Source organism: Austrofundulus limnaeus, unplaced genomic scaffold, assembly GCF_001266775.1.
Source record: "Austrofundulus limnaeus strain Quisiro unplaced genomic scaffold, Austrofundulus_limnaeus-1.0 Scaffold1071, whole genome shotgun sequence".
In the NCBI taxonomy this organism is placed as follows: Eukaryota; Metazoa; Chordata; class Actinopteri; order Cyprinodontiformes; family Rivulidae; genus Austrofundulus; species Austrofundulus limnaeus.
Window position 1 is genome coordinate 868 of NW_013953473.1, and position 13,428 is coordinate 14,295.

At 39.2% G+C, this 13,428-nt stretch overlaps 1 protein-coding gene across 1 annotated transcript in view; it reads right to left on the bottom strand.

Moving 5' to 3' along the window:
- Positions 1-594: 594 nt before the first annotated feature.
- Positions 595-13,428, bottom strand: part of LOC106534000 (partitioning defective 3 homolog) — a gene marked incomplete at its 3' end in the record, with an annotated part of 82,156 nt that continues 69,322 nt past the window's right edge. The window contains 4 exon segments of the mRNA XM_014030496.1: positions 595-789; positions 1,518-1,748; positions 10,826-10,870; positions 11,688-11,839. Of these exon segments, the coding sequence (XP_013885950.1) occupies positions 595-789; positions 1,518-1,748; positions 10,826-10,870; positions 11,688-11,839 (623 nt within the window).

A 13,428-nucleotide genomic window follows, 5' to 3' on the forward strand; every position in this document is an offset into this window, starting at 1 on the left:
GCTAAGTGCTCACTTTGCTGTAAACTGCAGCTGCCACACATCACCTGTCAAACACACAATGTGGGACTTRCTTATCCTCTCCGGTTTTTTGTTAATGTTCTGCAAACTTATTTGCAGTTTCTTAAAGCAATTCTGTGATTTTTTTTCTCCTCTTAGAGACATTAAATTTATTTAGTGGAAATAAGATATGAACACTAACCCTAACCTGATGTTGTCTTTTATTTTATTTTTTTTAAATAAGGGGCAGGATTTTTTTCTTCACTCTGCACCCTTTACTTTATTACGGTTTTTAGATTTAAACTTTTATGAATGAGATTCATAGTTTGAGAAGGTTTTTCTCAAACTAACAAACCTACAGCTCCTTCAAACCCCTCAGTCTATTCGTCTGTATCGGCTGTTTGCAGTGATATTGATCAGTGTTGTATCGACTAGTTAGATCTCAGTCTGATTCTGTGTTTGTGCCAAAAACAAAAACCAAGTTTAAGAAAAGCTTTGAAGTGTCCAACAGACTCTGGTTGTACAGAAATCATTCTTACCTGAACATGTCCCCGAGTCCCTTCAGCATGCCTTTCTTGGGTTTCCCCTTCTCCTTCTCCTTCTCCTTCTCCTTCCCTCCCTCCTGCTTCTTCTTCTCCTTCCCTGCTTTGTCTTTCTCCTTCTTCTTCTCCTCCTTGGAGCGGTTGGTGCCGTTGACCAGGGGCTTTTCCGGGCCGGACAGCGGGGTCTGGTCTGCCACGGTGGACACGGACTCTCGGCCTGACCGTGAACTCTCCTCCGTGTCTTCTTCCACTGAAGGGAAATTTAAAAGAGCAACGAGGAGAAATAAAGAAGAAAGAATTGTCTTTAGAAGAATTACAGCACAGATGAAATCAGGAGCTGTAATAAAAATGAATCTGTGACTACTGGAGCCTGACTGGATTTAATCCCCAAACAACGAGAGAAGAGCTCCTCTTCATATTGAGATAAAAAAAAAACCTTTAGAAACTCATTTATACTGACTAAACTCGTTAATATTTTTTGTGTAACCAAACCAAAATAGCTGAAAGGTACTGGAATTAATAATCATTTGTAGTAATTTGTCATTTGTCAAGCCTGAAAGAATAAATTATGCTTTAAAGGTACAAATTTTTTTAAAAGTAATAATTGGCTCGGCTTTTCATCGACTGGTTGGCTAAAATAAATGTATGTATAGTATATGTGTGACACTTTGAAAACCCTGCTGGATACGAAGCATTAGTCAGGATGCCGACACTCTCATGCACAAATATGAAGATCAGAGGTGAGGTTTAGTGGCGGACGCCTCGTCTCAGCTGCGTTAGTGTTGGTTGGGATCATTGAGCAGCAGGTAGCGCTACACAAGGTCGTTCATGCAGTCGTTCACATTCAGTCAAGTTTTCAGTCATTACTGCCTGATGAGGGCAGAAACGTCCCGTCGAGGGTCACCAAAACGACTCGATTATAAAATCTACCCCTGGTGCCTGAGTTTCACATTTCTAGGGAGCGTTCGGACATCTTACACGTCTCCATGCCCTCGTCATCTTCATCCATGGCCGCCGGTCGGTCGTAGGATTTGTCGATGGCCGCCCTGAAGCTCTCGTTGCAGCCACGCCCCCTGATGATGCGTGGGCGGGGCCTGTGAAACGGGAGGTCACCGTTGAGGGTGACCTCTGCGACAGCCGTCTGCAGACTCTCCAGGGAGCTGGACTTCTTTAGACCCAGCGAGGGTCCCACATCCTTTGTGGAGGAACCTGATGGGGGTCATACAGAGCATGCATTATATGGATTCCTGTCGGAAATGCTCATTTCATTTAATTTCAAGATATTAATAGTTCTTATTTAATTAAATAATAGTTGCACAAGTATTAACAWGATCTTTCTGTAAATAAATGAGTTTATTGACAACTAATTAAGATTTTCCAACAAATATCTACCTGTTAAAATGATATAATTTTAATATGATCCTGCCTTAATTTCTGATTTAAACATAAGCCAGCAAAAGTATCATGAAAATATTAAGACGTGTTAAAATCAAGGCCCACAGGCCAATTGTGGCCCACCACTGCATTTTTTATGGTCCGTAATAAGCTGCTTTAAATTCAGCATTGACCATTAACTACATCTCCCATAATGAACGTTGAATATTTTACCCATAAAATGACGGCATCCCACCACTACGTGGAGATGTACAGGGTTCAAAATTAGCTGGCTACTTTTAATACAGCCCAGTTGTACTGGAAAATGGAAATTTACCATTTACAATTGTAAATTTAAACTGGAACACCCCTTAACTGGGAATAACCCAGTTGGAAAGTGGGATAGTTCAGAATTCAAGATGSCGGCTACTCACCACAACTCAAACAGTGAGTAAAACGCTTACTTTTACTTTTAATATTACTTCTGTAGTATTTATTTCACATTTGGTCAGTCATACATGTAGTACTTTTCAGTGTTTATAAGGAGACACGGGAAAACACTGTTTCTATGCAGGAAATACCAGGTAGAGCTCAGTTATTGTTTATTAGCTGTAGTTAGGCGGGAAAAAAACTCAGCTGCTCTGACATGTTGATGTCACTCAATCTAAATGCGTTTTGCACCTTATTTTGTCACACAAATTAAAAATACGTCCAAATACGTCTTTCTCGTAAGTTATTTTTATCGTATTAGTAGTAACGCTGCTGCATACTTTTAGCTAGTTTTTGTGCCGATTAAATTTGTATTTACCTACTTTTCTGCAGCAAGGAGCTCACAAATTTCGGGGAGAAATTTATTTCTTCTGTCTTCTGATTGGTCAAAAGTTTGTGGGCGTGTTTGTTTTTTCTTCAGCTACTCGCCTAGAACATTTATGTTCCAGTTTTCATAGCCRCCTTGTGGACATTTAAGCATCACTTAACGCACCAGTACTGCCATCATTTTTTTATATCATCACCATGATGTAATACCGCAGTATACCAAAATACCACCCAAGCCTACTCTTTAAGCATTTAATTATTAGAGAAGGAAAATACTTTTAAGCACAGATTTTAAAAGATTAATTAATTGTGTCAATCAGGTTAGGTTTATATTGTTCTTATGTTGTTGAGACGACACAAACTCCGACCACAGCCACAACTTGGTCCATGGATGTTATTCTACAGACGAGCTGCTTCTCAACAGATCTAACCTGTGAGGAAATGTCTCACACAGAAAACACCTGGTACACCTGAACCCTCCTAAGGGACAAGACACAATAAGTTCTGACATCAACATGCTGTAATCAAACCTGGATGCTGCTTCCTAATCGATTGTGTGTGTTTCTGTGTGTGTGTCATTCCTTCTGACTGACTGCAAATTTCATTACAAGATGAGGCTGTAAATTAAAATAACCATCAGCAAAATTGGAGAAACATGACAGTTTAATTAAACTAAGACAATTCAAATGGTTGTGCCAGCATCATTTTTTATTTTTTTTCTTTGCTCCCATGTGGCACCTTTCACRAGCTGAGAACACACGATGAGGATAATAACCGAAGAGGTGAGACAGGATGGAGGGTAAATGAAAAATCTGCAATCTCCTGGGCGGTTTCACTTTAGAGCCGCGACACCAGGCTACCGAACACACAAGCTGACCACATGTGGAGAGGGACAGGAGGTCTTAAATCTTATCCATATATGAATTCTGTGATTTATGTAACAGCGTGCTTAAACCTTTCTCAATACTTTCAAGGTTTGCTTTGAACTTTGGATGCTTTTCCACCCATTTTATGTCCTTTCAGCACCAGAGACCCCTGCGATCTGACAACAAGAAGCAGGTAAAAGAAATTGAATGAATGGGTTTGAATTTATAGAGTGCCTTGAGATAAACTCTGTTGTGAACTGGTGCTGGACAAATAAACCAAACTGAAGCACTCCAAGTATTTCTGGTATTTTAGAGCAAAGCTTCTGGCCCACAAAATAAGAGTTGCAGAAACTTGTATTCCCAAACATTATCGGTTTACGGCTGCAAACTTCGCTAATAATTGGAGAAGCCACTAAGTAGGAGGTTCTTATTTGATGGGTGGAGTTTATCCAAGATATGATTGGTTGGACTGACTATTTTGGGCGGGGCTTGAAGAAGCTGGGGCAGCTGGGAGAAGCTTGGTCAAAACAGCCAGGAAACACTTATATTTTTTTAATAAAGAGATTAATTTTAGTCATAACTCAAGAAAGGAAGGTGCTACCTGCATGGAATAYGAACACCGTACAGTTGGAGGAATGTCTAACAATTCGGCTTGGTCAAAACAGACCTAACCAGCCTGTAAAAAGATCACTATATATGACAAKGAATTAGTATTAGTCATAAATCGAGAAGGGAAGGTGCTTGCACAAAATTTGACGACAATAAATCATATTTACGTTTGCAATAATTTTACTATTACCATTAATTCCTCTCTTAAATTGCCCCACAAGACAAGTCAATCAATCACAGTTTTGCCAAGCTCCGCCCACAACCAACCTCCACATAATATCTAAACTCCACCAATCACAATTAGGATAAACTCCGCCCACATACCAGTTCCACAAAATTACGTTAATACCAAACCCCGCCCACAAAAAGAACTCCGCCAAACATGGTTATGTCGAACTCCGCCCACACGTCAAGAAACTGCCCCTGTGTTCTACAGAGACCCCTACTTGAATAATTCAGTTAAGCATGGGCATCATAACAATATTAACAAACCTCATTACTATGATACTATTTTTATTCATTTATATATATTGCTGCAATAATTATGGTGAAAATTTTCGATTAGCAATTTATTTGAATTTAAACTGATCTGGAAATCAAACGGGGACCCTCACTTGAAGGGTCCCATCTCCAACTTTGGGAAACTTTGCTTTAGAAAAATGTACTTCTGAATTTAAATAAAAACTATATATTTTATACTGGTGTAAATTATACTTTTTTCAGATTCTATTTTGTTTTTAACTGTTAAAAAACTGGATGTCTTTACAGCAAAGTGTATTAAAAACAAGATAAACTAAAACACCTAAACTGCATTTGGGATAAAATTTACATTAATACAGCCACTGTCTATTTAAATAACTGTTCATGGCTGCAGAATACTCTCAGGTGTTCAGTCCAAAAAGGAAAAGAAGTGCTTAGTTTTAGCCAAAATCTGGGAAAGGGGGAAAAAAAGAAAAGAAATAAAACAGATTGAGGCAAAAAAAGAAAGAAAGGCTGAACTGGAAAATTGAATACATGCAGAGTGAACAAGCTCGTGGGTTAGCAGCTCCCATTTATTCTCATCAGCCTGTCCTGTTGCTTTAACGTCTCACTGAGAGCCGGCCTGATAGGCTTTTCACGCTGCACACCCACTTTATTTAAAGGCTTCGCCTGCTGCCGTTCACAGCAGTCACACTTCACTGACAGTATTAAAGAGGGGGAAAAAAAGGATAAATTTACACGTTGTTGGAGGTCTGACAAATGGCACGCAGTCACAAACATGAAAACTTTTTTCTACCTCCTCACAAAAGTCCTGACTCTGAACTTGGCGAAGTGGCTTCTTGTTAAAAACAGCTCCGTTAAGCCAGCAGACCGAAAACAGAGGCTGCCGATTTCTTTTAATGGGAAAACAAAACTCAACTGCAAATGCAATCAGGTCTGAGACGACCGTTTAGATTAGTGCATCGTTTCAAATCTGGCAACCAGTCAGTCAGTTTAGGATAATCACAGCGTATTTAAACAGACTGGGACGGCAATTTCTCTGAAGATAAACATTATCCTCCTGATTTAAGCTTCAGCGGCTCTGCCATAACGAATACAGACAGATCATAAAGCAGCTGCTTAAAGAAGAAGGAGCTGGAAACAGACAGTATTGATTCAGTCGAGATGAAGTAAATAAAGTCATTTCATTTTACTGCCTCGTTCATTTTTCTACACTTAACTTCCTGTGAACACTCCAGCAGTAAAGACGCYGTTCTGATGAAGGATGTTTAGTATAAAACTGTAACAATACGTTCAGTAACAAAGAGGCACAACTTAACCAGGATCGTATAAAGTTTACTGTGAAGTTCTACGTTTTTCTACATAAAGTCAGGTTTTATTAGAAAACTTTCCATTAAAAGCTCTACAAACCCAAATGAATACAAAAAGGACATCTGTGTTTCACTTTATTCAGGTTTATCATCTAGATCACGTTTTAAACCCGCTAATAACTCTGCTGTTGGGAAATATATATTTTTTTACTTAATGTAATGTAAGAAATTTAAATCTTTAATTGTTTTCCATTTAATTAAAAAAAATCACATACAAAAAATACATAAATAAAATGAAAGGTAGCAGAAAGAAGAAATAAATCTTATAGCTGCCCCTATTTAAAAAACAAACATATTAACTATACTAATTTCAAATAATAACAATGTTCAAGTAAAAATCAAAACTTAAATAAATTTTAGACTTCAAATTTATGTTTTAATGCAACAAAATAAACACATTTAAAGATAACAGATAATTAATTAATTGGTCCCTGAGTTATTCGCTTTGAGTAATGGTGCGTTCACACCGAACGCGATTTCAGCRTCAGGAGCAGCAGGTTTACATGCAAAGTCTATGGTGGACGCGCTTCAAGCAACGTCGGGAAGTTCTGCGGCGCCTCAAGCGCGATTAGAGCAGCGCGATTTGAACGATTTGAACGATCTGAGCGTTCGACGCGCTGAGGCGCAAATCGCTGAAGTTAGAAAATCTGAACTTTTGCAGCTCGACGCGCAGCGTCAACCAATCAGAGAGACTCCACTGTGTGACGTAGAGACATATTTCCTGACGGGACAGTTTACTGAATGATGTCCACTAACCTGAAACAGACGGAGCTCCTGCTCTTTAGCTGAAATCGAGTGCCTGCAGTCGTGTCCTGATCCGCAGCAATGCGTGGCAGCGACTCATCAGACTGAAAAAAATAGTCCTGAAAGCGAGCTGTGAGCCTCTACTCTGAATTATCTGGTGAATTAATTATGAATTAATTATCTGATGAACGTGACACGTTCTGGCTGTCTGTAAATAAAGCAAAGCCACTTCCTCGTCCGACATTAAACAGCCCCACAGAGGAGGGAGGGGCGGGGCGGCTGTCGCCGTGCAGCGCAGCTGTCCTGCGTCTGACCTCAAAGTGCACAAGCTTCAAACTTCAGCGTTGGCTGCGATTTTGAAGCTGAAATCGCGTTCGGTGTGAACGCACCATAACTGTGCCAGCTAAGTTTTGAAGTGGAAATTTCCCAGTTACACGTCGTAAATTTAAAAGGGAACATTCCCACTTAAGTGGGAATTTCCTGTTGGAAGCTCACCACAGCTCAACAATGAGTAAAACTCCCTATTAATAGTATTTCTGTTTTATTTATTCCACATTTAGTCAGTTGTACACGTAGTACTTTTCAGTGTTTATAAGAGAATGTGGTAAATGCTCTTTCTATGCAGGAAATACCAGGTAGAGCTCAGTTAGGGAGCTCAGGAACGTGATGTTTCCTGTTTTTAATCAAAGTTAAACTTGAAACGTTGAAGTTACTTACAACTGGCCCTTTGAGGGCAGCCATAATGCTCCTGTAGCCCTGAGTGAATATAAGTTTATGGTTATAGATCTTCAAAATCTGTATCAAAAACAACATGTTTTGTGGAAAACAATCAATTTTTCAAGTAGGCAAATTAACTGATATATGCAAGTTTAATAGTTGACCCAAAAGTTCCTGTAAAACTACAAAAAAGCAAAAAGAAGTGCAGAATTTTAGTGTTACATCATTTTAAATTAATACCAGTGACTTGATAAGGAGGAAACTGAAAGCAGAAATCCCTCCAAAAACAAAAGACTGATTTGAATAATAGTTAAAATCCAAATAAATAATTTTAATGATATAACTGTAAGAATATTCGTGTTCAAAGACTGAAGTCAGTAGAAAACCACCAATGTTAAATAAGATGATTGTTTGACGAGATAAAACCATACAAAACCAGAATTCTGGGAGTGAGGATTTAATGCCATTCGGATCTGACAGGAAACCACACTCTGCCGGTCAACCCGGAAATCGATCCATTTATACAGAGTCTTCAAAGCCCGTGTTCGCCCCCTACTGACCTACGGCTGAATCACGGGYATTCATACACAATTCTTCCCTGATGTTTCCATAACGGATAAATATGTGTTGTTATAGATATTTCGGAAATGTAACTAATCTATATCAATCAACACATTATAGATTAACCATTATAAAAAGGAAAACCTAAAAATATAGTGTTGTGCTTTTAACATCAGTACTAATCTGTAAAAACTATAAATTTCTTCAGAACCTTGTCATTCTGTTACCAGAATTATAAAACACACCCATCTTTTCTCTTCCTCTTCCAGCCATAATGACACAAAGCTGGAAACAAACTCCTCTCCATCTGATGGTCGCCCACACAGTTATGGAGGTTTCGACAAAAGTATTAAACCACCAATCAATGTGTCACTTTGTGTTTTTTTCACAGTTTCACACTTTATTTTCTGCCATATCTTCACGTAAACAGCCACAAAACATCCTCCTTCCAAGCGGTTAGAGCGCTCACGTTGCTCCAAACGTCTCCCTTCAGAGGAAACCGTCCTTCAGTCCAAGCTGCTGACTTCAGAGGCCGGCGCTTTATTCAGGGAAAATACACGAGAAGCGACAGTGACGGATGACTCGTCGGCAGCTCGCCGCCTTCACCAAGGACACGGCGCGGTTCTCCGCTCTCCTCCTCCCATCACACGCAGAAAACGATTAGAGCTTCAGCCACGTCTGAGCCAAAAGGACCAAAATCAAATCTGTAGTCACCCAACCTCTTTTAGTAACTAAACCTGAAGCTGCGGTGAGGACTGCGAGGCCTCACTCTGCACGCTGACAAATCAGTCTGAACAGGAGCGAACCTGACACTAAAAGCAGGGCAATCTGAACAGATGCAGAAAGTGCAGAACCATGGGGAAACCTGCGAGCTCGCTGCAGAATTTACATTTTTACATCAATACATGCATTTTAAGATCTGTCACATCCTGTTAGGAATCTGCTTTATAAAGACAGGTTTATGAATGAAAACCTCTTTTTTTCTGCARTTAGAAGTGTTGTTTTAGGAGTTATTGAATTAAAGATTCATTATATTTTAATATCTAAATGAAACTGAAGAGGAGATAAAATGATGAAAGTGAACTCAATCATGTGCGCAGCCAAGAATAGTTATGACAGATTTTTAGCTAGAGAGGCGATGGGGGCCTCACTGATCTTTGAGTTTGCAGAGGTTTAACAGCCATTTTTGGACTTTATTTATTTCATTTAGTGCCGTTTGTATTCACATTGTGTATGATTTAAAAAAAAAAAAAATCACGCGTATGACGATCATTGCTCCCACTGGACAAAAACAACAGAGCACAGACCAGAAAGAAAAACGGTGGTGTTATTAAAACTGCGATACCATTTATCAATCAATCAAATTTATTCATAGAGCACATTTTAAAACCACAAGGGAAACCAAACTGTAATTTAGAATTTCAAGAGCAGCTCGTTTAACGACAGTTTCACGATGATATACTTCAAATTTTGGGACTTCATCTGCAAACACATGCCGCAACCCAAAGGAGATGAGATGCTCCCCGTTCCCTGACTCACAACGGCTCATTGTTTGTAGCGCAGTCATAGCTTTAGCAACACTGAGGGGCTAAGATTTACCATAACGCTTAGCAACGGTGACTCGAAGTCCAAAAAGGTGCATGTTGCCCTGCCTGCCTATCCATGCTAGCCTCTAGCCTCTCCAATGCTATTACTAGTCTATCCATGCTAGCCGCTAGCATCTCCAATGCTATTACTAGTCTATCCATGCTAGCCGCTAGCATCTCCAATGCTAACACTAGTCAATCCATGCTAGTCGCTAGCATCTCCAGTGCGAACACCAGCTTATCCATGCTAGTCTCTAGCCTCTCCAATGCTAACGCCAGCTTATCCATGCTAGTCTTTAGCCTCTCCAATGCTAACACCAGCTTATCTATGCTAGTCTCTAGCCTCTCCAATGCTAACGCCAGCTTATCCATGCTAGTCTCTAGCCTCTCTGATGCTAACGCCAGCCTATTCATGCTAGTCCCTAGCCTCTCCAATGCTAACACCAGCTTATCCATGCTAGTCTCTAGCATCTCCAATGCTAACACCAGCTTATCCATGCTAGTCACTAGCCTCTCCAGTGCTAACACCAGCTTATCTATGCTAGTCGCTAGCCTCTCCAATTTTAACACAGGCCTATCCATGCTAGTCTCTAGCATCTCCAATGCTAACACCAGTTTATCCATGCTAGTCGCTAGCCTCTCCAATGCTAACATCAGCTTATCCATGCTAGTCACTAGCCTCTCCAATGCTAACACCAGTTTATCCATGCTAGTCGCTAGCCTCTCCAATGTTAACACAGGCCTATCCATGCTAGTCTCTAGCATCTCCAATGCTAACGCCAGCTTATCCATGCTAGCTGTTCAGTTAGTGGTGCCTACCTATCATTATTCAGATCAATAGCTGGTTAGGAATAGATATAGCCTCCTGCTACAAGGATGTAGCAACCACTGGTTGCGCAATATTCTTGATTTTGGCCCTCATATAAAAGTTTCGGACCAATGGAGGAAACAAACTCTGGTCTATTTTAAGCGGACCAAATGTGTCAGGTGTGAATACACCCTTAATATTACCAAATAAATCTCTTCATTTTTAAAGAAAACTGAGAATTATAAAAATAAAAACCATTCCAATAGAACCGTAACAAACCCCTGATGTGAACCCATGAGATAAAAAGTGAAGCTGATTGCAGTGAAGAAGAGTTTTTTGGCGCTCCGGTCCTTACCTGCGCTGGCGTCGGGACGAGGTGTGAGGTTAATCTCATCGGCTACTGTTAAAGGAAGGAAGAGAAGAGAAGAGAAGAGAAGAGGAGGGATACAAACATTCGGGGTTAAGTAAGTGCTGACAGCATTCCACATGCAACATCCAGGAAGTGCTGCACACGTCACAACGAGCTTCAGCTCAATTAGGATGGGACGCCATGCCAGACAAAGAGGAGATATAGTTTGAGAATAGCAATCAGACCTGTTGAGATATCAACACACAGCAGCAATCTGGTGGAGAAGATTAGATCTGATTACAGAGAGGGTGCGAGCTCAGAGCTGGCTGCAGCCAAAGCAATCAGCCTTTGTTTGAAAGCATTTCAAGGTGAATCAACACGGTGAAGTTCTTGACTTTGGGCGAGAGATGAAGTCTGTTTTTATACTGAGAGAAAGGAAAATAAATAAATAAAAAGAAGGGGTGGAATATGTTTAACTTTAAAGAACRTGTGAAAGGAGGAGAAAGTGAAGGAAGGTGTTCAAGGTGACTGGAATTCTAAGAGTTTAACCTTTCAAACAGGGTGAGCGTTTATTTATTTACTGTAAAGAATCTAAATGGCTTTGATGGGGAAAATGTATTTTATGATCAAATACTGTCATAAAACTGTAAAAATAATAAATCTGTTTAGTTTTTTTCACTACTATGAAGCTTCAAATTAGACATTTAGAGTCATTTTTACACTTAATCTAGGCATTAATCAACTAAAAGCATCATTTTTGGACAAAAACATCCCCTGATAATGACTGTTTCAACACTGCAGGATGGGAAAATAATGTGTTTGCATGAAAGAGAAGCTGAAACCCTGAAGGACATATGAAGTTCTGTACCTAGATCCATGCTCTTGGACTTGCGGGTCTTAATGATCTCCAGCTGAGCGGCGTCTCCGAACTGCTTGGTGCGTTTCTCAGACATGCTCTGGCGTCCGAATCCCTCCCTGTGGAACGCTCCATCTGGATCGTCTTCATCTGGACCCAGAGAGCTGCGGCGGAAGAGGAGGAAACAGGTTGTTTTCATCAAGTGGACTTTAACTATTCTGGCAAATGTGACTGCGAATCAATGAAAAAAAAAAAAAAAAAAAAAAACACGGCACTCTGTAATTACTTTTAGATAATTACGATTTTTGACTCTTATTAGTGTCTACGTCCAAAACTGAAACATTTGTACATTTGTTTCAAAAATTTAATTTTCATCAAATTCAAATTTCTTTCCAAACAAAAAGAGAAATCTTCTTATGAAACGGGCTCTTGTTTTTAGCTCATATTTTATTATGTCAGATTTCATAATTACTTGTTTTTTGTAATTGTGTTAGTAAGTTTTTTAAACGAGATTTTGGATCTCCATGAGACTACCTGTATAAATAAAGGTCAATTAAAAATAAATTTGAAATTCAACTGTAAGAAACAGTTTTAAAACAACTAAATCACAAAGATAAAAAAACACTAAAATCATTAACTTGTATTGTTAAAAATATGGGTCAATATTTACAAAATACAACGACTGGATAAAAAAAAATCGATTGATTTCCTTTAAATTTGCAATATCGACTCATCGGGTATGAGATCGATCATCTCCGGCCTCAGTAGTCTTGCGATCGATGAATCAGTGGTGTGTTTATGTGATTTGTGTTACTCCTGGCTTGCCGTACCTTCACACCCAGTGTACAAAGAGCTAACATTAGCTTCCAACAACAAGTCATCCGGGCAAAAGAAACGAAAGAATCGCTAACACTACCAGCTGATTCTCTGATAACGGCTGCGTGGCAACTTTTGTTTGCAAAGATTAATGTGCAGTACTCGTTAGTGGAAAACGAAGGCTTCAAGCGGCCTTCAGGTGCATGAACCAAACTATATTATTGTGCAACGTAAACATCTGACTGAAACTGTCCCCCGGGATGATACATGTGTGAAAGTACTTTGACTTTCCCGATTTTTGTGACCAGTTTCATGACTTTTACTTGAGTACTTTTTTTTATCAGTGAAATATATTTTTACTTGTGCTGGGCATAAATAAAATTTTTAATCGTRATTAATCCCAAGATATTAATGCGATTAATCTAAATTTTTTAGAAATAATCACTCTACTATGGCTGAATGTCTACGCTTGTATGTTGCAATACATGCGTGGCACACTGAAGAAATTTTTAGTCATTTAGAAACTGAATTTAGAAGCACCACACATTATTCATAATTTTCCTTGTTAAGTATTGATTCTTATAATCTATTGTTTGACTATTGTTATGTCTTGATTAAAATAGCTTTAGCTAGAGATTTTTTCTTAAAGTTGCATTAGCTGGGTTTTGAACCCTGATCTCCCGCATGAAAACCCACAGTGCTCATCATGAGACTATATAAGATGTGACAGAGGACAATCCCAGCGATTGGATTGTATGTATACAGAAAATGTTTACCTTGCCAATGCAATTATTGACACTTAAGTGCAATATATTACAGCAATAGGACAACATAAAGACAGTATTACAGTAAAACATCAAAATACAATCATTTTAATATTGTAATCACTGAACTACTGAGTTTAAATATTATAAAACTATGATGCAGTACTATATTG